Raw genomic sequence first — 25,672 nt, 5'->3', positions numbered from 1 at the left:
CTTGGTGGATTCAATTACAGTACACACACAAACACACACACACACACACGCACACACACACACACACTTTATTTAGGGCTAGACATCCTGGTTAGAGAGAGAAAGGAAAGGAAAAAGGGACAGAGATAAGAGAGAAATGGGGGGGGCTGATAAAATGGAAGAGGAGTTCATGCTAGAGACTTCCTTTTAAGGTTTGAAAAAAGCTTGATTACCACACACACACACACACACACACACACACACACACACACACACACACACACACACACACACACACACACACACACACACACACACACACACACACACACACACACACACACACACACACACACACACGTTTAGTGCACTGCAAATAGTTGTCTTGTAGTCATGTGTCGAGTGTGTGATACCTCCAGCTGGACCTCAGGCTCTGTGTGTGTGTGTGTGTGTGTGTGTGTGTGTGTGTGTGTGTGTGTGTGTGTGTGTGTGTGTGTGTGTGTGTGTGTGTGTGTGTGTGTGTTAAATGAGGGTGTACATTTTTTAAAAACAGTACAAAATACGACCCTTTGTCTGATAATAATCGATAAAGATGTATTCGATTTGCAAAATTGGTAACTCTTAATTATTTTCATTTAAATTTTATAGAACAAATAAAGAAATACAAAATTATAATAATAATCACAATAATTATTATTATTGTGATTATTATTACAATAAAGGAGCCATCTCTAAAATTATCCAATAAAAGCAGTAAAAAAAAAAAGCTAAATGATTTATTATTTTCCAGAAGATCCTTGATCAATCAAGTGTAACTTATCTTATCTTGGAAGTGTATAAGTGCTGTTAGAAATTTGCATACAAGCAAGAGCAAGAATGAATATGAAAATAATTAATAAAGCAGTTAAAACTGCCCAGTCCCCCATGATGGATGTCCTACGACATCGGGCCATGGTAGTCATGGAAATAAGTTCAGCCAAACTATTATCGACTACGGCCTGGGACTGAAATTCAAACAAGGACTTTAACCGTCTTCCCATGGCCGCATTCTTCTGAACAGAAATCAGCTTTTGAAAAGGATCATTTGGGTTTTGGCCATTAATGGTTCACTTTTATTTAAAAGTCAATTGAGAAAAAAAGTGTACTTTAATTATCCATAATCGCTCACACACACACACACACACACACACACACACACACACACACACACACACACACACACACACACACACACACACACACACACACACACACACACACACACACACACACACACACACACACACACACTAAAATGGGGGGGTTTATTTGCGGTGATTAGATTTAGCATGAGATGCATATGATAGCACTGGTCACATGATGGGGGGGAAAAACGGAGCAAACCAATGAAAACGGGGCAAACCATCCGCAGAATCCACATTCTTCCGCTGTCATCTGACTATCGCGATTCAGCTTAGATAGTTTCTCGACGGAAATTATCTGAGCTTTGATCCGAATGGGAAGGCCAAATATTCAGAGAGAAAAGAAAACGTGCTCCACCCAGGATGTGTGACCTCACCTGATCTTCATCACTGTCAGTTCCCTCCAGACTGAGGGAGCTGTTTCTCTGTGCCTGATGGAGAGATTCATTACAATGGCGGAAGAGAGGAACAGAACAGATTAGATCAATGTACATATAATACATTAAATATCATCTAGATCAGAATTACAATCGGTTTTATTCGCGAGGTACCAGGTATCGGCATTTATATATACTATGAATTTGTTGTGGTGAGGTTTGGTGCATTTTACTGCAGATCATAAGCATAAAGAACTCTCAACAGTCTGAAAAAATGTAAAATAAAAATAAACCAATTTATAAAATAAAGAGTAAAAATTCAAATTAAAAGTAATTAAAATTAAATTGACAAATATATACAAATAGCCAAAAGATACTGAAAAATATGAAACAGAACGTCAGATATATAACATTTCTATAGAATTTTTTTATTTATAATTTTTTAACATTTTATAACATATAACATCTTTAGCTTTGTATAGCATAGAGAATTTACAAATATTTTTTTTCTATATTAGTTTAGATACTGTATATAATTATAATTTTATATATATTTTATTATATTCTATTTTGTTTTATTTCAGTATATAATATTTATTAAAAACATTTTTTATTAATATTATAAAAATCCAAATTGTATGTAGAGAAATGCACTAATCCATGACAAAGTCCTGGTATATAAAAATGAACCTGGTCAAATTACCCCGTCTGATTCTCATGTGTGTGTGTATGTCTCACCAGTGCGGTGCTCAGCGTAGAGTACTCTGGTGGGCTGCATGGCAGGCCGTCATCCTCGGACATGGTTCCGCCATCGTCCAACACGCACATGAGAGATGGGGGCGAGCCAAGCCGGATGGCCTGCTTCAGCTGGAGCTGGAGCACAGGTGCGTTTCCCTTTAAGGTGAGCGTGCATGCATTTGTGTGCGTGTGTGTGTGTGTGTGTGTGTGTGTGAGTGCGTGTGGTTTTGGTGTAGACATTCCAAACGAACGGTCGGTTTGTATGATTAACAGAAAATTACTTGTGTTTGAGTATTGAAGTGTGTTACACAGGGTATCACAGAAACGAACTATTGTATGCATTCGTTATCGCCAGTAATGTACTTTCCTGTTAAAAGTCGGTCAAGGACTTATTTAGCCAATTGACGTAGGGCAAACAACTTGACAATGCAGCTTTTCATCGGCTGCGATACGAGTTGGCAACAAATTACATACAGTACAGTGCAAACTGGGTTTTGGCCAACGCAAAGGTCCTGTGGTGATTTAAAACTTACACGGAACATCATTATTATCATTATTAGGGGTCCAGCCCCAAAAGGGGACGGAGACCCCTATTGTTTTTGTTCATGAAAAATTGACTTCAATAGTCAATGGATGTCATGGAATCGACATACCCATGGACATGATGAATAAAGTTTGGATTTGGGGCAGCTAAGCACCGCCCCCTGTGGCTGCTTGCACGAACCCTCCATGTAGATTACGCACATTTTATTTAATTTTTTTCATTTTACTACATCATGTCCGTCAAAAACTCATCAGCAGTGATCTCCTAAGACCATGATGCAGTCGTGGATATTGAAAATTCCCTGAAAGAACAATTTTCTCAGGGACATTTTATCCGCTGATCCAGAGTGGCTGGCGGAGATTCTATGCGCCAACGCGGTCAACATAGACAATAACAACAATTGAGTCGTTGCTCTACGGGAGCGCCGCCAGAGGAAGCACCGCCGAAAGCGAACTGGCATTCGGACCAGAATGAGGACGCCACCTAACCGCCCACCTCTGCCCAGCATCCTTCTTGCCAATGTCCAGTCCCTGGAAAATAAGATGGATGACATTCGAGCGAGGATTATACGCCATACATCCAGCCGAGGCCTTCTCAGTGTTCCGCGCAGAGAGGTCGGGGGAGGTGGGGAAATCCAAAGGTGGAGGTGTCTGCCTCATGACCAACAGCAGCTGGTGTAACCCCGACAACATCAAGACTCTCTCCTGCTCCTGCTCGTTGAACCTAGAACAGCTGACCATCTCATGCCGTCCATTCTAAGCTCCCCCAGGAATTCAGCACGGCCATCATTACAGCCGTTTATATTCCACCGCAGGTGGACACCGACACAGCACTATCTGACCTGTATGAGGTGTTGTGCGGACTTCAAAACAAATATCTCGACGCGACTGTGGTGGCGGCTGGGGACTTTAACAGGGCGAACCTTAAAAATGTTCCGCCTAATTTCCATCATCACATCACGTGTGCCACCAGGGGAGAAAGAACTTTGTACTGCTGCTACACACCGTACAAGAAAGAATACAGGACCGTCTCGCTCCCTGCTTTCTGGAAATCAGACCGTGCGGCCATTTCATTGCTTCCTGTTTACAGGCCTGGCATCGTGCGTGGGGCGATGTTGACGAGGGACGTGGAGCGGGGGTCGGACCAATCAGAGGCCGCACTACAGGCACTCTGAGTAACGTAGACCGGGACATGTTCCAACCAAGTTCTGGTGATGTCAGAGTTTCATAGCCTATGAGTTCTGAGTGTGAGTCAGCAAAACTAAGGAGCTGATTGTGGACTTAAGGAGGGGATAACAACCAAGACACATGCAGCGTTGGTGATTAATGAGACTTCTGTTGACGGGGTGAGCAGCTTCAAGTACCTAGGAGTCCACATCACGGAGGACTTAACATGGACTACACAAACAGACGCTCTGGTGAGAAAGGCGAGGCAGCGTCTTTACCACCTCAGGCAGCTGAGGAAATTCAGGGTCTCGGTGAGGATCCTCAAGTCCTTCTACTGTGGAGCAGTGGAGAGCATCCTGACAGGCAACATCACTGCCTGGTTTGGGAACTGTACTGCTCAGGACAGGCGGGCCCTGCAGAGGGTGGTGCGTTCAGCTGAACGTACCACTGGAACTACACTCCCCTCCCTGCAGGACTTATACACCAGGAGGTGTAGTAGCAGAGCCCGTAGGATCATGATGGATCCTCATCACCCCAACAACGGACTGTTTCAGCTGCTGCGGTCAGGCAAGCGCCTCCGCAATCACGCAGTAAAGGGACAGAGAGACAGAGACAGAGTTTCTTCCCGCATGACATAAGAACTGTCAACACATAGGCCCCACTGCCTTACTGTACTGTATGTTGCATACTGTGTCACTTTACTGGGTTACTGCCTACTGTGCTATATTGCTGTTCTGTTCGGTGTTACTGTATTGCAAAGTTAGCAAAAAACGTTGCATTTCTCATATCCGCAACGGTCACGTGATAGCACTGCAGACCGCCGATTGGTCACAGACAAGAATGCCTTGCTTAAGGTGGCGGCGGACAGCTCTAATTATTGTTCTCGAACTAAAAAAAAAAAGGGAATTTAAGACAGACTCTCAAAATACGAGCAGTTCAGTAAATAAAAGCAGTTTAGAGGAGAGCACACTGGATTACTCCTACACCACTGTCCCCAACGGGTATCACGCTGTTCCCGCTCTGCACTGGGAAACTCAAACAGTGTCTTGCTCCACCTCATCACTGCATACAGGCATAAAGTCAAAGTGCCTAAACCTGTTGCGAGGAGAACCAAGAAGTGGAGCAGTGAAGCAGTGAAGCAGCGGAGGATCTGCATGAGTGCCTGGACTCATTACCTCCTTAATTCACTTTGTGCAAGTCAATGTGATTGTAATAAGCCCAGGAAACCATACAGACATCGGATCTTACATAGTTTGTAGGATTATTGTATTTGGGTGGAAAATGATATCATACTATAAACACCAAAAACAGTTCTGAGTTTAAATAGAGATCAGAGTGAGAACTATGCCTCTACGGTTTCACATGCATATCCCAGAACACATTTGTATCAGTACATGTATTAAGACAAATTCCACATGAATGGTATCATCACATAAATATTATACTTCATAGTCAAAGCCAGATGGGTTGCCATTATAACAAAAAAGTGTATTCCATTAATGACGATTCAAAAGACTAAGACTAAAGACTAAAATACTCTCTGAAACCTTGACAAAAGGAACTAGCTTCTATCAGGACATGAAAACGTCTAGTGGAATAAAAGATAATGTTCTAGGAAGAGATCATATTGCAACAACAGAATTGCCAAGAAAACATAACTTCTGTAACACAACATTCGAATAAACGTACACTGAGGAGTTTACTGGCCATCTTTACTCTTTACTGGCCGTATTGGCAAAGGTTACACTAAGGCCGGCTCGCCAATTGCACATTAACTAAGAGCCGACTACCCTGGACCCCATGTATTGCTGCCTGCAGCTATATTTAGGGCTGGATCCTGTGGGTGATTTGTCGATCTGGCTGCCTGTTGGTCTCTTTTATTCTTTCTTTCACAAAGCTAACGGGGGTTGACCGTGCACACATTTTTGCTGTGAAATAGGGGTAAAGAGCTGAAACTCCTCTCAAAATATGTCATTTAATGTACTTAGTTAATTTTTGGGTGAATAGACCATCTTTAACTGGAAAAATGTGCGAAGCCGCTCAGCCATAGAAACCACAATTCATGAAGCTTAAGACAAGCAGTCCTTGTGCTGCCGTTTGGAACTCTCTAGTGAGTGCAACTGAAGTGTTGCAATGCGCGCGTAGAAATCGCGCAGGCAGAGCAGAAATTTGACAAACTAATTTGTTGTAAAGGCGCCATCCAATGACGGCGCCACGTTGAAAGCCACTGAGCTCTTTAGGATGAGCCCCTCTATTGCAAATGTTTGTCAAAAGCGGGGTACACACTACAAGATAATAAAGCTGACTTTGGGTCCGATTCCCCCCTTCCGACAATCTTGAGCAAAGTCCAGATTTCTTGATGAAGAAGATCGCCGTGCCAGATCATCCTGTGGTGTGAAGTAAGTCACGAGTGGTTTTTTTTTGTTTTTTTTACTTCCCCGGTTCTGCTCGCAAGTCCATCCTGGAGGCACCGATCGCAGATCTCAAGTATTTAATGTTCAGTATTTACGACTGGATATCCTGTAGTGCGGGGGGAACCCCGAGGACGGCCTAGGACGCAAGCTGCGGATTGTGAGCCGGCTGACTGAAACGGAACAAGACAAAAACACAACAGCAGCCATGGCAGCAAATGCCAACGCTGCTTAGCCTAAAGTAACATGTACAGTCCATGGTCGTGCCGTCTCTGTTCATCCGTTGGCCAAAAAAGCATCGATAGCATCGGTATCTAGCCCGTTGCCCGCTATGTTTGTTTACTCCATAGTCACGTTTGATCATGTAAGATTTCCGTTTTTGAGAGTCGGGACTCTAGCGTAGCCACACGTCCGCTTCAGTAGTGTGGGTCAGGCTTAAGGAGATTGCATGGCTGTATGCTTGACTTTATGCGCCTCTTAGTAATGTTCGTGGCTGAAATACTAAAACCCATGAATTAGAAGGGGTGTCCACATACTTTTGGCTATGTAGAGTATCATATAACCGTTTTCCATACAGCTTGTTAGGTTCCACCACACTGTGACAGCTTGTGCGCCCGGTGGCTTATCATCAAGCTAACAAAATATACATAAGATCAGCTGGTACCACTGTGCGGCTCTCCATTGCGGCAAATACTGGTAAAAAGTGATAAGGAAATGACAGGTACAGATACTGCTACACGGTCATAGATGACAGGGGGGTCTGACCGGACTGTGTGTGTGTGTGTGTGTGTGTGTGTGTGTGTGTGTGTGTGTGTGTGTGTGTGTGTGTGTGTGTGTGTTTGTGTACCTGTAGCGATTTGACTTTGCCGTGAACGCTGTCCTGGGATGCTCCCAGTGCCTCCGATGAATCGGAGACGAAAATGGAGTCATGCGACAGGGCCTTGCTGCCCAGGCTGATCTTTGACCTTTTTTTGGGAGACAGGAAAGGATGAAGAAAAAACAAAAAAGTCCAACTGCACTTGGGACATCCCGTCGCTCACAGCGCCGACATCTGGTTCTCAACTCTGTTTTTCTTACCACTTTGTCTAACCGTTTACTTTCAGGTAAGACGGTGACATTCTTATTTATTCATTTAAATAATTTGGAAAGTTTTTTGTTTTTTTTCTTTTTCAAAAGCCACAATGAACAGAGTAAAGTTGCATAGTTGACTGGTGTGGAATGCATGACATTTAAATTTAGTTTTTTAAGATTAGCAAAAGCGAGGGATGGCTGTGAGGATACGTGGACTGTCCACAGGAAATTACATTCAACTAGAGAAAAAAAAGAGAAAAGCCAAAGGAAGTCAAGAGTCCTCAACAAAAGTAAGTAGGGCGACAAAGGAAATAGATCTTAAAAAAATAAATCTAGGAATTTAGGAAAGATCTAGAAATCATTAGTCCCCTGTTTGTCCTTATCCCAGCAGACCTGTGCTCTTCACTATACCTCTCTAAAGGCTATTGCTATGAGTATAATGATAAACATAAATCTCTATATATTGTAATTATAATAATATAATTGAATTAAAGACATCATTAGGATTGAAAAAAAAAAAGGTATTATCTCACAAACAAAAAGTAAAAAAAAGAAAAACACTGTTTGCCGCTAAGGGCAGTTGAGAAATCGAGGTCACTTTGGTTGGATCAGATATTATTGGAGGAAATGTAATTATGGCAGAGAGAGCCATGCTGCGCAGTCAATGGGAAACACCCTGCAAGCGCCTTTTTTTTTCCTTTTGGTTTTGTTTGTTTTTTCTATGAAACTCTTAGCTTATTGTTAAGGTACCAGCAATAAATATTCTATGTACCGAAATACTACATACTACATACTCGGGGAGCAAAAAAAAAAAAAAAAAAAAGTTTGGGGTTTTTCAAGTCTTAAACGTTTCGCCCCTCTGGACGGCATTGAGGTACGGTGAGAAGCTGCAGCAAAGTGGTGAGCTTCTCTGTAGTCAAGCCTTCAGCGAGGTTGTGCCATGAACTGTTATAAACGATCAAAACGACCGTTTTAATAAGACCAGAGGGGGAAAAACCCGGGTTCAAGAAAGTCAAATTCTAGGTCATCCATGACGGTTTGCTGATCAGCATCAAGTCAAAAGTCTCAACTTCTGAGTGAAAGCGGTCGGAGCTTTCACTTTCTCAACCTGGACTTTTCTACCTCTGAATAATACCTGGGTCGAAAAATAGTAAACCTATCCTTTCATTTCCACTTTTGCATCCGGACCTCTATGTGCCTGTAAAATAACTATACATTCATCTTAAAGTGTGTATGCATGTGTGTAAGATAATATATATATATTTTTTTTACCCAGAGCCCTCGTCCTTCTCCGAGCGCGTGAGCGTGTTATTCGCCGGCGTGTTGTTGACATTGTCGCTGGATTGGCTGGCTGTAAGCCCCGCCTCCGGCCCTGAGGCCGACGCCTCCTTTCTCTTCTTCCTCGCGAATAACTTTTTAAATGTCTGGAACTTTGACTTCTTCTTCCCTGAAGAGAAAGCGAGAGAAAATAAACAAAGGGTGAGGGAGAGCAGAACCACTCGGCGGTGAAGTGCAGCTCCAGAAGTGCGGTTTTCAGACCATGCGAGAACAGCTCTTGCTAATGGGGTTATCGTAAGTTGTTATTTAAAGCAAAAGTATGTTTTGAAAAATGTGGATCTCGGTTGAGGTTAGGGTTTTGGGGCCGGGGGTGGTTTGGGGACAGGTTGAAGTTAAGGTTAGGTGTGTGCGGGGGTCTGGGTATAAAGTGGAAATCCATAATGTCTGTGTTGGGTGGATTAGACTAAAAGTCTCTAAATTCCATTTAAAACTCCAACACCCCCCGTCCGGGTTCACTCCCGTCTACCCTCCAAGGCAGTTCAATTATTTTCTTTCCAAACTCTGGCTTCTCCTGATCTAATTATTTGTTTTCACTTGTTTTACTTTTTGTGCGTCTTGCCCGATCTTTGCATTCTTGCCAGAAAAGGCAGACCCCGCCACCGACACAGGAGACAGATACAGTACAGAGGGGCACATGCCTGATGCAAATACATTGAATGGTTTTGATCTTGAAAGGTGACGCTTTCCAAACGACACCATGATTTATTAATTTGAAAATAATCATCACAGCATCTTTAAAAGTGTGCCCCTCGTCTGAATGGTACTTGGCAGCAATTAGGCCCGTGCTGCTTGTAAAAGCACACGTTGTAAAGAAACAGTAAAGACAAAAACAAAAAAAAAAACCCACATAAAACTGGGCCAACGTGCGTGGAAGAAATACACGTCGACGCGTGAATAATCATAAAGAAACACACACAGGCACATAAACACACACATGCTTGTAAAAAGGGCCTCACCCGCCCACCCCGCACCCCCACCAGAGAGCCAATGTCCATTAGCACCGCAGTGGAAAGACTCAATTTTTTTTTTTTTTCTTTACGACTCCTTAAACAGCTTCCAACTGCTTTAAACTGCTGTAAACTGCTGTTCAGTCACCAACGATCTCATCAAACTGTTTTTGTTTTGAGTGTGTGTGTGTGTGTGTGTGTGTGTGTGTGTGTGTGTGTGTGCGTGTGTCCAGATTTCACTACGGTCCATCAGCTGTGCAATTTCATGTCTCGGCAGAATTTCCTCTCCCTTGTTTCTCCTGCCCCAGTTTCTTGTGTGTACTTTGCCGCCATCAGAAATAAGGACCATAAGGACGATCGGTGTATGGGGGAAAAATAAATAAATACACCACAGAATCTCGAAAGGAAAAATAAAGATGAATCCAGCTCTTTCCGGTGTATTCTCATGGGAAGACCAGCGTCTGGCTGGGTGGTTTAAGCAACGTGCACATGTTGTGCGAAGACTGGAAGAGTGTTTTTGGAAAAGAGCTTAATCAGGTTTCTGAAGGATTTATTTCAACTGCAGAAACATATACCAGGCATGACCAATTTGAAGCTATTTTTGAGACAATCAAATCAAACTTTTTTTATAAGCGCCTTTCAGACAAGCAAATGCCATTCAAGTGCTTTTCATAAAATAGACAGAAGAAACTAAGAAGTGTAAGAAAATGAATAGTACAAATACATAAAAAATAATAAAAATAAAGAAATAAAATAAATAAAACAAACAATTAAAATACACCCAGATGATAGAACCACTCCTTATTTAAAAGCCAGGATAAAAATGTGGGCTTTAAGATTCTTTTTAAAAGATGTCTACTGATGGTGCATTTCTTAGGCCCTCTTTAGCAATTTTACGAGAAGTTCCCTCAAACATGAGGCGGCTCTGTATATCAATGTGTATTATCTTGGATTATTCACATATTATCAAGGATCAGAGGTAAACTAACAGAGCCTTCAACAACGGGAATAAGCACAATTGTTACTGCTAACATACATGACTGTGACATGTTTTCTCAATAAAAGGGAAACCGGGAGCAATTTATATTTGTCTGACCCGTAATTCAAATATATCCAAATTATATCACAACGATCAAGATATCTAGATTTTTGATGGATTCCGACTGCTGAGAACAAATTTAAGTTTCTCATGTGTCATGATAAGCTACTACTAGAAATATTTGCTTGGGCCAAAAGGATAGGTCGGCTATTTTCAACCCAGGCCTTATCAAAACTTGGTTCCCATCATTTATAACTGTTCATAGCACAATCCCAACGTTTAAGCCTTAAAAAAAACCATTCTCCTTTTCAAAAATGGGATTTTCACATATCTTAGTGCGTTTTTAAAAATGTGACCTGAATCACGGTAATATCACATTTTATTCAACTAGTTTTTGCAAGTGCCCCAGTACATCTAACGCCTTATGTTGACTACGGACTTCAATATTGGCTGGTGAAAAATACATCGGTGCAACTTCCTGTTTCTAGTCTCGTTTGCGCGGATGTAGATAAATGTAGCTCAGCAGCAAAGGAGCTGTTTTGCGGAAGTGCAAAAGGAAAACCTGATAAAATGTACGGTTTGCGACCATTTATTTTCCAACTATCTGATTATATTGCGGGCTGCCCATTTTTGAAAAGAAGATTTAACATGTTTTTTTGAAGGCTTAAACAGTTGCCCCATTGCACTGCATTCAAACCCAGCGAGAAGCTACAGCAGAGCACTCAGCTAGGTCCTGCTATGAAAAGTTCTAAATGAAATGATGAGACCCCACATTTGAATAAGGCCTGGGTTGAAAAATGGCCAACCTATCCTTTAAATACAGAATTTCTTTGTTAAAAAGCCAAAATGTCCCTCTGCAGCAGCCTGTCGGATTCTTACTTGGGCATTCTTCTGTGACCTCTGCCGGCTCCTGATTGATCATCACATCTGGAGGTTCTGATGCCATGGCAACGCTTTCCCCACTGAAAAGGAGAAGGAGAAGATGCGAGAGAAAGAAAGAAATATTATTCAGAGGAAGACAAAAGAAGATTCATTTCCACCCGTAAACTGTCTTTAAATCACCTGTCACGGCTCAAGTTCTGTTTCAAACTTAAGTTTGCGCAACGTAACAGCAAGAAAATACTCAAAAGCATATCCCAGGGTTACCCTGACCAAGGGTGTTCGTCAAAAGAACAACCCCGGATGGCACGCATTCCAAGAACACAAAGTCTACTCTCGAGTACTTACGCCAAATATGTTGTTTATTTATTTGATATACCCTTATCAGTCCCACAACTGCGTAGTTGAATTCTGTGGCCCACATACCACAACACACAACACAGCCCTAATAATTCTCAGAGCACAAACATTGTATGTGGTCACGAAAAACTATGCAGGTCAAAAATTTTAACTGCCGTGGCCTAGCAGTATTAAAAAAAAATTCTTAGACCCTAAATCAGCAGTTTAAAAAAAATTAAAAAAAGCAGGTCATGCAGAGACAGAGGAAGCATTCAGAGGGGCCGGTCCAATATCAGCGCGATGAGTTAATCACTTACAAAGAGAGATAAAAAATAAAAAAGAATTACAGACTTGGACTCCGGTTTCTCCTCCACTCGCAATGTCATGTTAAAGCAATAATAGTAAATACAAATGAATGTTGTGCTTATCTGGACATCCAGACCTGAAACTCTGCGGCTAGTAATGCCTCACTCCAACTTGTTGTATTGCCCAAATACAGTATGTACAGGCCTGCACGCAGAGGAAGGAAGCCCTGTCCATCAAGTTCAAATGTTTAAAAAGAAAGCCTAAAAAAAGCCCCCAAAAAAAAACCTTATGCATATGCAACGTAAGGTAAAATGGCTGTTTCCCTACATCTTAAATACCTCAAAAGCACTTCAGGTTGTCCTTTTAAACCTTTGGTACTATTCCCGCGGTCATGCTACGCTTCCAAACGCTTAACAGTCCTGACGCAGGCATCTCAGAAATGTTTGTTGGCCTCTACCTAAGCGGTTTCCAGGGTCACCTATTACCGCGTGGTATTTGTGGGCTTTTGTTTCCGAGCTTCCTCTCAGGATGCGCCTCCGCCCACCTCTCAAACCCAGGCGCGAGAGCCCCTTGGCCCTGCCAGGGCGAGCGGGGTGGCCTATCCAAGTGCCCGTCCCGGTTAACTCCCAGAGCCTCGCACCGAGCCCCTCCCAGGTCATAGCAGTAGGTTAATTCAGTGAGTAAAACAAAGCTATTGCCAAGTGTAAAAAAAATAAAATAATAATAAAAAAAATACATCACTGGAATTATTAGGGGCCGTGTGACAATTATTTTTTTTATTATTTTTTTTTAATACAATGGCTGATTCCTTTCCTCACAGTCCAGGGAGGACATGAGACCAGGAAATGACAAGAAGTGAGAGGGAAGTAGAGAGAGAGGGAGAAAGGGAGAGTCCAAATAGTGGACTAAAAAAAGTCAACTGCTACAACTGTGGGTGAGCGTATCTCTCTGTAATATATAAAACTATATGATGAAATATATTATATAGAGCTCTGAACAAAAACCCTGCCATATATTGTTTTTTGTCCTTCACCGTAGCTCTATCGATCAGTAAAACTATGCCATTAAAATGTAAAAAAAAAAATCAACCCAAAAAGCTTTTAATTGATATATTAATATGCTGTTTGCTCCCCAATTCTCTTTGGGGATATAAGCATTTGTGGAAGATGTGGACAGTTTAAATGTTTCCTGGACAAATGGTTTCCATTAAGTAAGTTGTTGGAGAGTGCTCTTAGAAACAGATGGAACATTCCGGGGGCGTACGTTTGCACAAACAGGTGGAGGGGGGTATGTCATTGTTACACTCCATCGCTAATATCATTACATAATTGTTGTCATTATCAGCCTAAGTATTCATAGTCACAATCCCTACCGCCATCATTACTACCACCACCTCCTGTGATAATGTCCATGTGCCACTATCCTGTCAACCACTAAAAACAGCACAAACATGTAGAAGCGAGCTTATTATCAAGGCCAACTTATAGCCACGCAAGACTTGCACCCGTGGTCCGTGGAGGTACTGCAGGTGGTCCGCCATTTTTATTTTATGTCAAAATATTTTTTGTTTTACAGCACAGCCAAGGTGGCGGACGAGACTACCGACTTATCAGTAATTGTGCCATTTTTTGCGTTGATACTTCATGCATTTGGACGTATCTGCAATACAAACCAAAGAGTGGAAAGGAATATTACGGAAAACAGAAATGAGAAAGGAGTACGAAGCATCTAAGCTCAGTGTGCTAAGATCCGCACAAAGGTAAACGACCCTTCTTCACCCTCGGCGAGTGGGTGTGTTGATGACATCGCCAGTCCCAAGATAGAGACGTCATCAACACGCCCACTCACTCGCTGTGAATTCTCCGGACAATCACCTGCTCTGTTCACACATCCCCCTCGATCTGACAGTACGCAGACTTTGTACGAGGGTGCTTGCTGGGTAAAGTCTGTTCAATTTCCGGTCCAAATGATTTGGACATTTGCGTTCAGACATACAGCTCCCCCTGGTAATGTCTGGATCATTTCAGGATAACAGTGCATGTCTGAAAGCAGCTTTAGTCTACATGGCATATGCAGTATGTCCTATGGGGATTTCAGCTTGGATAATGGTGGTACGACAGCATTCATCGGGGTAAGCCGACACAGACAAAAGCTACTCTCTATGGCTTTTTTCGGGTAACAGGGGGATGAGTACCAGGGGGGTCAGGGGGCATCGACGACCGACCTGCGTCCACCTCCAAAGCCAACTCCCCATGCTGACATCCTACGCTTCATCTGTGAAAAGGATGTAGGACGGGAGGTGGTGGCGGATGATGGAGGTGTTTTTGGGAGTCAATCTGGGAGGGGATGAGGGCAGAGAGACAAGAGATGAGAGAGGGCGGGTGGGATGGAGAGACGGACAGAGAAGCAGAAGAGAGAAATGAGGGTCAGGGACGGGGGTTGTGGGAAATTGTGTCGTGGGAAGACAGAAAAGATCCGGTCAGATAAACAAGACAATCTTTTGGAGGGAAGAGAAGAGATGGGACGAGGGAGGATTTGGCAGACGATAAATTCTAGCCAAACACATTCCATGTCAGAGTGGTAATTGTATTCCGCTGCAAACCTCGATGCAAGTTCTGTTTCCCCACACACTACACACACACGCACGCACGCACACACACACACACAAACACACACAAACACACGGTCTCAGAGTTTGAGGAGAAAGGATGTTATGGGGCGCTACATTTTTGTGCTCATGCAATAAGCATGATTTTTAAAATTTAATTAAATTTTATAACAAACGACATTGTACAGTACATCCATCTTTTTATCCAACAACCTATTAATAACAGCAGTGTAAAAGTAAATAACTTTTAACAGACTGTTTAATAACAGTGTGCAGAAAAATAACAGAAGTAGTATTTGAAATGAGCGGCCATTGTGTGTGTGTGTATATATATATATAATATTAGATATATATATAGAGATCGATAGAGATAGAGTTCCATAAATTGCACATGTCGTACGTTATATTGTGTCCGCAAAACACTAAGTTGTAATGCTGGCTGTGTCTGGTAAATCTACCACGCCTCTCACTGGCTATACTGCATCTGTACTTAGTGGTTTAGCCTGATGGGTCACGTCTATTATTTGAACTGCCTTAGGAATCTCACCGCCCCTCTCTTTCATTCACTCTCCCACTCTTTCTTTTTGTCCTTCCGGCCGTCTCTCTCTCTCTCTCTCTCTCTCTCTCTCTCTCTCTCTCTCTCTCTCTCTCTCTCTCTCTCTCTCTCTCTCTCTCTCTCTCTCTCTCTCTCTCTCTCTCTCTCTCTCTCTCTCTCTCTCTCTCTCTCTCTCTCTCTCTCTCTCTCTCTCTCTCTCTCTCTCTCTCTCTCTCCCCCTCTCTCCCCCTCTCTCCCCCTCTCTCTCTCTCTCTCTCTCCCCCCCCATCTCCATCCAACGACAGGGGAAATTGAAGGCCTATGGCTGGTTATGGACTCGCTAATTAGACATTTTTTTTGCTCAGTTGGCTGGCCAGTCTTCCCCGGCTCTCCTCGGCATGCCGAGATCCGATTACGACGTGGAATCGAACGTGTTGTTTTCACTAAAATCCGGCATGTGGATTCGCTGGATCGTCTGTTTAATTAAACCTCCGATGCGGGACCCAAAAGAGATTGCTGAGGGTGAGTCAAAAAATAAACACCTCGCCGTCCATCCATGAAAACAAACCCGGTGAAGCCAAACCCGACTCTCTTTAACCGGACCAAGATGCAATGCGAAAATGTGCAAAATATCCTAGAGAATTGTAAAAGACTGTGTACCTCATGGGTAGAATAGTCATTCCTCAGAATGCAGAATCTTTCTCATTCCCTTGAGTAGTTCATTTGTACCCTAACTGTACTCATGTGGTAAAGGGTTTATGCACAAACAGTGAGAGGTTTGTTCTATGAAATCACCGCCTGTAGAGGAACACCATGCTGGCGGAAAATCCCTATTTACTGTAATATAATCAGGTTATCGCAGTGTGGGGGAAAAGCATTACAGGATTTCTTCCCAGGGTCTCCCGAATGTGGTTGAATAATGAAGAGCGCAAATGTCCCTAAAGGCAAAGGAAACATTGCATTTTGCGTTCAAATACATACGCTTTTTTCTCTCTTAAATTGCTTATATTGGAATGTTTGTTAGTTCTAATACTAACTAACCTTTTTTGTTGTGTCTGGTGGAGATAAAAATAACCGACTTCACAAACAATGTACAGTATCTCCACGCTGCTAAGCTCTCAGTCTTTGTCCCAGATTCATTAAGTCCCTCTTTACGCCGAGGTCCCTCACTGCTGTTGTAATGGAATCAGGCCATATTAGGGCCAATTTACAACCGGTTATATGGAGGAATTAGGACCGCAGCAGAGTGGATTGGCTTGTGTGTTTTTAAAAAAAGCGCAGAGTCCAATACGCAGCGCACTACCGAGGGCTATCCATCACCAGATTGGATTAGCATCATTATCGATGAACAGGCCAGAGGCAGGATGCTGTCTAGAGAGGTCATTAGAGAGTTCTGCACGTGGTCAATCCGTCAAAATGACAAATCTGAAATTTGCTTTGTCTCCTGTGAGAGGAAGGAGTATATTAGTCGGACAAGAATCGAACATACTGGAATTTGGGCAGACGAGCCGCTGAAGAAATCTGGATGTGCGCCTGTGCTTACGATGGTCTTTGACCAGGCTTTCAGGCTTTCCATGAGCCTGGTCACAACTGAGGGACTGGAGGTCTGGAGCGCTGAGGTGCCCATGTGCACAGAGTCTGGAGAGGTTAAGAGGCTAAGAGTCATCTCGCCAGTGTTTCCCAAACTTTTCTTTTGTACAATCAATTAATCCCACGCCACGGCACACCGCTATCATGTAGAACCGTGCTTATTATTATGAAGAAAAGAAAGAAGAAAGAAACTTATTTATTTGTCACACAACACACCACACTACAACACATGCTTGCACACACACACACATGCACATGCTTTGGATGGTGGCCGGTGAAATGGTTCCTCTGCATTTAACCCATCCTGGCTTGTCCTTCCTCTGGGGGCACAGCCAGGAGCAGTGGGCAGCATACGTGGACGCGCCCGGGGACCAGGTGATAAGTGTCCATCGCTGGTCAGACGATGATGTGTGCATGTTTTTGGGGGGGTTCCTTACTGACGTGAGGTGGAGGAAACCCCATGTGAGCATGGGGAGAACATGCAAACTCCACACAGAAAGGCTCCTATTTGGGAGATAACCCGCCGGAGCACGGTGCCAACAGCGCCCCAGGCGGGAATCGAACCCAGGACCTTCTTGCTGTGAGGCACTGCTGCCTCTATGGACCTACAAATAGTGGTGCACGACCCGCGAACGATTCGTTCTCAGCGAACAAATCTTTTAAATGATTGTGGAGTTGGGAGCCACTCCTGCAAAAGAGTTGGCGAGCGAACAAATGTCCATTTCTCAAACTGAAATGACTCAGGGTTGAATGACAGTCCAAGGCGTTTAGCACAATTCATACTGGATGTGACTGATTTACACTTTGCATTCCACCAAAATAAATGCTTTTTCACAGAATGAAATGATTCTTGTGAGAGTTCCACTCCCAACTCTGAGCCAACCGACCCTTTTTGACTATTGTTCATCATTCACCAGAAATCCTCCCTCGTTCACCGCACATTAAACCAAAAAAATAGAACGACTCTTTTCCCCGAATGGCTCGTCAAGAACTAAATCTGAAAGAAGACTCAAACCTTTCATCACTTCTGATCTTGCAACACAAAGGCAAATTTCCATTATTTAGTGGAATAAGAACATATTTCCAGCACACCTGGCGACAGTTTTGTGTGGCATTGTACCTCCTAAATAGAACGAGAGCGCCGCTGTGCTTACCACTCTTCGGCCACCGTAGGGAGGAAGTAAACCGTTGGTCGGGGTCGGAGTTCGTCTCCATAAAGTCATCACTTTATGCTTCACGCAACTTTTTTTTCGAAATGTGTGCATTATTGAAGGCGTGAATGAAGTTGTTTATTTCCCAGTCCAGTAAAGTCAGACCCCCTGCTGAGCCTGGGAACATCCAAGCTCTAATCCTCTATTACACAATGAAGTTGACCACACACACACACACACACACACACACACACACACACACACACACACACACACACACACACACACACACACACACACACACACACACACACACACACACACACACACTATCTAATATCTACTATCTAAATAAAGTTAATTACGTATGGGCACCGTCCAATTTCGACCTACAGCAACATCGTGGTAATACTCTACTTGAAAACACGAACATAAAAGAACAGAACAACTGGAGCAACACTTACAAAACACAAGTAAAACTGTAAAATTATAAAAAATAAGAAATTAAAATATTAAAATGTGTTCTGAAAGTAATTAAAACTGCCAAGCCAGACGATGGAGGAAAGCTGTTGTTTTTCCACATTTCGTGGGATCAGAAATACCAAGACCTTGTAACATGTTAATACTGTAGATGAGAGGAAAATGGTTCTGAACATTAAAGCCCCACGATTTATGTTTGACCGTCTCAAGTGTGGTCCACAGATTTACAGTTTAATTTGCATAAGTTATATTGAATTTTATTTCACATACCATTTATAGATCACCATCTGACAAACATTGCCATAATACCTTAATGGCTTAATAGACCTTAATAGAGAATTTTCACGTTTATAAAATATGAGACATTATTATGCTCATAAAATAACAACAAAATCTTATTTAATCAGACAAGCTCCATCTACAGTAACCACATATCACAACTTGCTAGGATGGTTGTTGAATGTTCTTAGATTGTTCTTATGTTGTAAAATAATTTATTTATATATATATATATATATATACAGTGTTTATCTATATACTAACATTGACATTCATCCAACTTTCACGGGCTGTTTCATGTAAAGACATAGGAGTTGGAATAGTTTGTACTGTATTGTACTCTGTTGTTACTCTCTAGTAAGATAGTAAAAAGTCAAAATTAAACAACAATAATTACACATTTTTATCTTTTGGCAAGAAAAACTGCATACACCCAAGGGTAATAGATGATTAAATACAATTAAGAATATATTATTTTGGCTATTTTCATATATTTGGCGTATATTTTTATTTCATTTTATTTTTTTAAAGAAAGGCACCATGACAATTTCCTTGAATATGAAAATGATCTTGGCGGAATAACCTCATTCAGATTCCGATTTTATCATTTGGGAGATATTATGGACAACCAGCATCAATTTAAATGTCTGAGGAAAAATGAGGGGGAGAGAGAAAAAAAAAAAAGAAGTTGGCGAACAAAGCCATAATTAAAGTCGAGGCCAGAAACCATGTGGACTGAAACTGTGGCCTTGTTTCTTCGTGAAAAGATTTCTACGTACTGGTAAGGGACAGCAAAGACAGTCGGCTGTGCATCTGACCTGGAAGGGTCAACCTCCCATTACACTTACAGGCCACATCAGCCAAACAGGAAATCTTACAGGAAATCTGCGTTGCGATAGCAAGATGGGGTTACTATTACAAGGTATTCTATTTTCGATCAAAACTACCGGCAGGGTCCACTAAGGTCAGACCTTTAAATGGCAAAATAACACACCAGTAAGTTATTTCTCACTCTTCCACTGAAGCCATGTTGCTAAACATGCACACGTAGAACCCACCATTACATCTTGATGGCCTGATCGTCCCACACATATTTACTGATGATATGAGTGTGAAATACAAATATGAATGGATTGAAACAGTTCAAAGCACGACTTACTATTAGGGAAGCTTATGTGTGATGAAAGGTTTGGCTCTTTTTTCAGATTCGGTTCCTGACGAGTCACTCTGTAAAAGTAGTTGTAATTTTCAGACTCTTCATTCATTTGATCCAGTCGGCAAGCCCAAAGGGCGGGCAAGGGAAGGAGAATCAGAAGAGTTGGCTGGCTCTGCTGAGTCGTGGATTGACAGAATTGACCGGACGGATTTCCCTTAGTGATTATTTATGCCTGTGAAAAAAAATTATTAAAAAGGTGGAAGAATGCAAAACCGTGTGTCACAAAAATTATTTACTTCCGTCAAAGACATTTATTTTGGTGCAATGCAGTGTATACCAGTGTCACGACCAATATGAATTATGGGAAATGCCTTGCCCCTCCCACACACACATTCATTTACAGTAATTGTAAATCAAAGATACACTGAGTCACACATCTCAGTCGCTCACTCACTGAAATACTTCTTCAGGAGCTTGTTGGGCACTTTGCTGGGCTGCCCAGTCTTTTTGACTCACAAATAGAGATTCGAGTCTCAAGTGAATGCCTGTGTCCCTGGTTGCAGTTACCAAGTCACCAAAGTAATGAACGGCTGAACAACGGAATTAACTCTTTCGCTGGGAGTGACTCCCGAATCCTGAGTCATTGAAAACATTTGTTCACAATGAATGAATCGTTTGCATTATAAACATGAGAATCATATCGCGTGAGATACTCCAACTTATTTATCTTGCTCCCCCAGCTCTTTTTCCCCATCCTGTCTCTCCTCTCTGTCTTACCACCCCCATGCATTCTCTCTCTCACTCTGTCAATCTCTCCCAAAAGGGAAGAGGTCCAAGGGCTGCCAAACAGCACTTCGTCCTCTTGTCCTCTACGTCCTCAACCGGATCAACGTCATCCCGATGACTGCAGAGGAAAGTAATCCAGCGGTGTATGATTGCGAGGGCTTTCAACTTCTCTCTGACTTATTCAAGCCCCAGAGTAAAGAAGAAAAAAAAAAAACTAACCCTAACCCCCAAAACAAACAAAAGAAAAGAAAGAGAAATACACGGTTAGAACTCCAGATAATCCTGGCCTTTTCTCAAGAGACTGAATAGACCTAAAAGGGAGGTTCAGGCCTCGCGACTCCTCATACCTCTGACCACAGGAGGGGCCATTTAAAGCAACCCAGTCTGAGAGCACAGCGACGCCCAAGTTGTAGGGCCGGCATTCGAAAAGGGTTAAGGCAAGGTGGAGACATATCCTCTTAGCCTTGCATGCGCAATAAGGCTGTATTCATCTGGACGAGAATGGCACACTATAATCGAGCAGGAACGAGGTAAAACAACACCAGAGACGTTGGCCACAGAGATCGACAGGAACACAACTGAAGCCACTGTTGATCCAGTGTTTTGTACTGGATTGTCCTGGCGATTGTAGATTCCAGTGTAAGGAATCTGTTGCAATATAAATAACGTTGGGCGATTCCCTCTGACTCTCTCCCCTGGCTATTGCAATGATCCTTGAGGTGTTGGAGGTGCTCCGTTTCCCTTGGCAGACACGCAGCTGGTTTCCAGTGTTTATGTTTGACAAATAGTTGAAATGTGTGGGCAGTTGAAACGACCCGTCGCACCCAACACTGACAGCAGCAAGCGTGTCTCCTCCCTTCTCTTCACCTCACCTCGTCCTCTTCTTTTTGTACCCCCACACTCCCTGCATTCCTAAGCCGTGTCATTTTGCGCCCGAGATCGGGACCCGATTCAAGTCACCCGACTGGGGCCGGCGCTCCACCCAACTCAACGATGGAGCCTTGTCACATTTGGGTTTAAATATCTGGGCTCTGGGTTTGACTGGAGAGACAAACAGCCAGCGTTTGAGCCAAATATTTAAACGGCCATCACTACCCTCCTTCCTCTCGTCCCCAGACGTTGCCCCATCTCGCTCTTCCAATTCTGACGGCCAAGTTTAATGCCGACCCCGCTCTTAGCAACGAGCCATACATGGACTGAGGGAGAGAGAGAGAGAGAGAGCGAGAGAGAGAGAGAGAGCGAGAGAGACACTGACCAAAACAGTCCCATCAGTCACCCAGCGCAGTCCACATTCATTTACAGCTGGATCACCGTTCCCAACCTGGAGACTCAATCCACTGCAGTTACATAACTAATGTTTATAAGGGGGGGTGGAGGCTTCACTGACACGGAGACACCGGGATACCAAGAAAAAAAAAGCACACACACACACACACACACACACACACACACACACACACACACACACACACACACACACACACACACACACACACACACACACACACACACACACACACACACACACACACACACACACACACACACACACACACACACAGAAAGAGAGGGAGAAAAAAATAGTCTTGAGCAGCTCAATAGTTGTACTATGCAAATACTCAGGAGGGCCTTGCGGGATCTCTTTTAGCTTTAGTGTCTAAATGAAAAACAGCTCCCTCCCACCACAGTCAGTGGGGGGGGGGGGCTTTGTTCATAGAACAATGTGGGGTAGCCATGCTTTCAGACTAACCGGCTCTTCAAAGATCCTGCAAACTAATGGGGGAGAATGAGAGAGAGAGAGAGAGAGAGAGAGAGAGAAAGCTTAACTCTGGGGCAGGATGTATTTTAAGCAACGGCAAAGCGGTTGGGAGTTAAATCGCTGCTCTGTGACTCACCTGGCAAACTCTTACACCGTTTGAGCGGCAGAGGGGTCATGTTGGAAACTTCACAGTCACAGAGGGAGATCACATCAATATCAGGGAAGAGGTTCAACAAAGTCGTAGCCTGCGGTGTGCGGGCGAGGGCGAGGGGCTAAGCCATACATCACACATGATTTGACAGTTCCATAGACTCTCTGCTTTCTTGCTTTCTCTTTATTTTATCAAATAATTCCAAAGACAGTGCCAACACAAGCAGAGTGTGTGTTTGCGCAACCTCGCTTTTTGCATTCTTCTTTTTACACTCTGAGCTGCCAAAAAACAGCCACTCTCTGATCATCCCTCCTTCAGTCTATCTGCAAACACTGTCATTTTTCTTTTAAATTAACTATTCAGAGCTGCGAGGAAAAGCTTGCGTTGTTGTGCCGTCATGACGCCATACAGACACAGGAAGTAAGGCCAGTTCTCAGCATTGTGAATGTTAAGAAGGCTGCGGGGCCCGATGAGTCTCCAGGAAGAGCGCTTGAGAGACTGCCCCCGTAAGCTTGCGGAGGTGTTTACTGACATCAACAACCTGTCCCTGTCCCAGGTTACTGTACCTGTCTGTCTGAAATCAGCCATAATCATACCAGTACCCAAAAAGATCAACACCAGCTGTCTGAATGACTACAGACAGGTGGCATTCACACCCAGTGTAGGCGTAACCACCAGTACGCCAACAGAGCAAATAGATCCACAGAGGACGCCATCACCCCGGCTCTCCACACTGCACTGACCCACCTTGAACAGGAAGGGACGTGTGTGCTTTTCATAGACTACAGCTCTGCATTCAACACTATTGTCCCCAGCAGGTTGGTCACCGAACTGCTTGACCTGAGTCTCAGTAGCTCCCTGGGCATGTGGATCAAGGACTTCCTATCCCACCACCTACACACAGTCAGACTCGGTCCCCGCCTCTCCGCCAGCCTGACCCTCAGCACTGCTGGGGTGCTATTATAGGTGCTATTATAAATGGAGGTGCTATTCCATTTATATGTACAACTGCATCCCCACTCCTTCCCTCAGACACAATCATTACATTTTCAGATGACACAACAGTGGTGGGAATGATCTTAAATGGGGGGAAAGACAGAGATGAAGTCTGAAAACTGGCAGGATGGTGTACAGAAAACAATCTATCAATGAAGATCAACAAAAACCCCAAAGAACTCATAATAGACTTCTGGGAGGACATCTCTCTTCTAAACATCAAAGGAGAAGAAGTGGAGAGGGCTTCCAGCTTCAAGTTTCTAGGAACCAATATCACAGAGGACCTAACATGGACAATCAACTCCACTGCTCTTGTCAAAAAGATAACGCTGCCTCCACAGAGCCAGCAGCATTCTGAAGGATGCAACTCATTCCTATCATCAGCTCTTCTCTCTGCTACAATCTGGAAGGTGCTACAGACTTATAGACTTCACTTCCAGGCTCAAAAACAGCTTTTACCCCAGAGCCGTCATTGAACTGAACTCCACAGAACACTCCACACCACCGGACTAACAACTGGAACAGTATTTCCATACAATGAGGAAATGTGCAATAACATCGGTAAATATCTGTATATAATGTGCAATAATATTTTTATATGTTGCAATAACATTTGGTACAATTGTATTATCCATTAATATTAGCTTCTGATATGCCTTTTATTTTTATTACTTTGTTTTATCTTTTTATGTTTCTATTATTATTACTTATCTGTATGAGCAGATGTCTTTATGTGTGTGTGTGTGTGTGTGTGTGTGTGCGCATGTGTGAAATGTTAAATGAACCATTTTAGGAGTTGCACAGCAAATTTTGTTGTACAATGTGCAATGACAATAAAGGCATTCTATTCTATTCTATTCTATTCTATTCTATGAGACTGAAGGCAGCTAAGACAAAGACAGTGGAAGGGGGTGTCAGTGTACTGAGCCTGATGCAGCTCTGGCAGAAAGAAATACTTAACCATGTTTTGAAAAGATGAAACAGCCATTCATTCAAAAAATAAAATAATAAAAATAAAGTAAGTAAAGTAAAGTAAAGCATAGTCTGCCGAAGCCAATGGGAATGTCCAAGTAAGTGGGATCATGCTGATAAACAGAATCTCTTTTGAAATAGTCCTAAAGAGAATTTTCACACTTTCTTACATGGCCTACGATCAAAATGGAGAGAGACAGGCTCTGTTATTGACCCTACACCGCTTCCTGCTCGCACCAAACACAGAATCAATCGCATCAGACAGTCAACCCAGAGCCAGAGGTGTGAAACCAAAAGCTCTGCCCTTTGCAAGAAATGCAAACCTTGGGAAAACTCCCGAGACGCAAATCAAAATCGGACACGCCCACTCTCCAAAAGTAAGTGGTTGGATTTGGCTGGCATCGGACTAGAGAGAAGAAATATCATTTCACCACTTTTTTCACCCAGTCTGGGATAGCAGGTCATAAGATAACTATAACTATAACTATAACTATAAATAAAGTTATGTTATAACCTATACTTGTTTTAACTTATACCATTACCTCCTGAATACAAAATAGAGTTGTGTGGAACTTGACACAAGGTATTCCAAGTATTCATTATATTTGAATAACAAAAAAAGCCATGTCCTTTTAAGGAGAGCCACCGAGTTGAGTTACATTTCCTCCAGACAGGCTGGTGATTGTCAACACACAAAGCCAAAAGCACAGCGGGTTAGGGAACACAAAATAATCATGTAGATACGGCGTTTGGTTGGAATGAAACAGTTATTGAACCATTATTTGAGCTAATCTCAATAATTCTGCAAAATTGTTTCCACAGTCGCATTTTCCCAAACAAATTCCAGGGAAATTTTAAGCCAATGTTAGAAATGTGACTTTGGTGCGTTTCCAT

General features: G+C 42.9%; 1 protein-coding gene across 1 annotated transcript in view; it reads right to left on the bottom strand.

Moving 5' to 3' along the window:
- Positions 1-25,672, bottom strand: part of LOC307235562 (uncharacterized protein) — a 36,468-nt gene that overhangs the window by 10,454 nt on the left and 342 nt on the right. Inside the window, exons 2-6 of the mRNA XM_080007689.1 lie at positions 11,671-11,753; positions 8,740-8,914; positions 7,244-7,361; positions 2,276-2,410; positions 1,538-1,591 (exon numbers count right to left, since the gene is read on the bottom strand). Coding sequence (XP_079863815.1) covers positions 1,538-1,591; positions 2,276-2,410; positions 7,244-7,361; positions 8,740-8,914; positions 11,671-11,753 — 565 coding nt within the window. The remainder of the gene's footprint in view (positions 1-1,537; positions 1,592-2,275; positions 2,411-7,243; positions 7,362-8,739; positions 8,915-11,670; positions 11,754-25,672) is intronic.

The sequence above is a fragment of the Zeus faber genome (assembly GCF_960531495.2).
Source record: "Zeus faber genome assembly, chromosome: 10".
Taxonomy (NCBI): Eukaryota; Metazoa; Chordata; class Actinopteri; order Zeiformes; family Zeidae; genus Zeus; species Zeus faber.
Note: the sequence above shows the minus strand (reverse complement) of the source record. Positions and strands in the feature narration are given on the sequence as shown.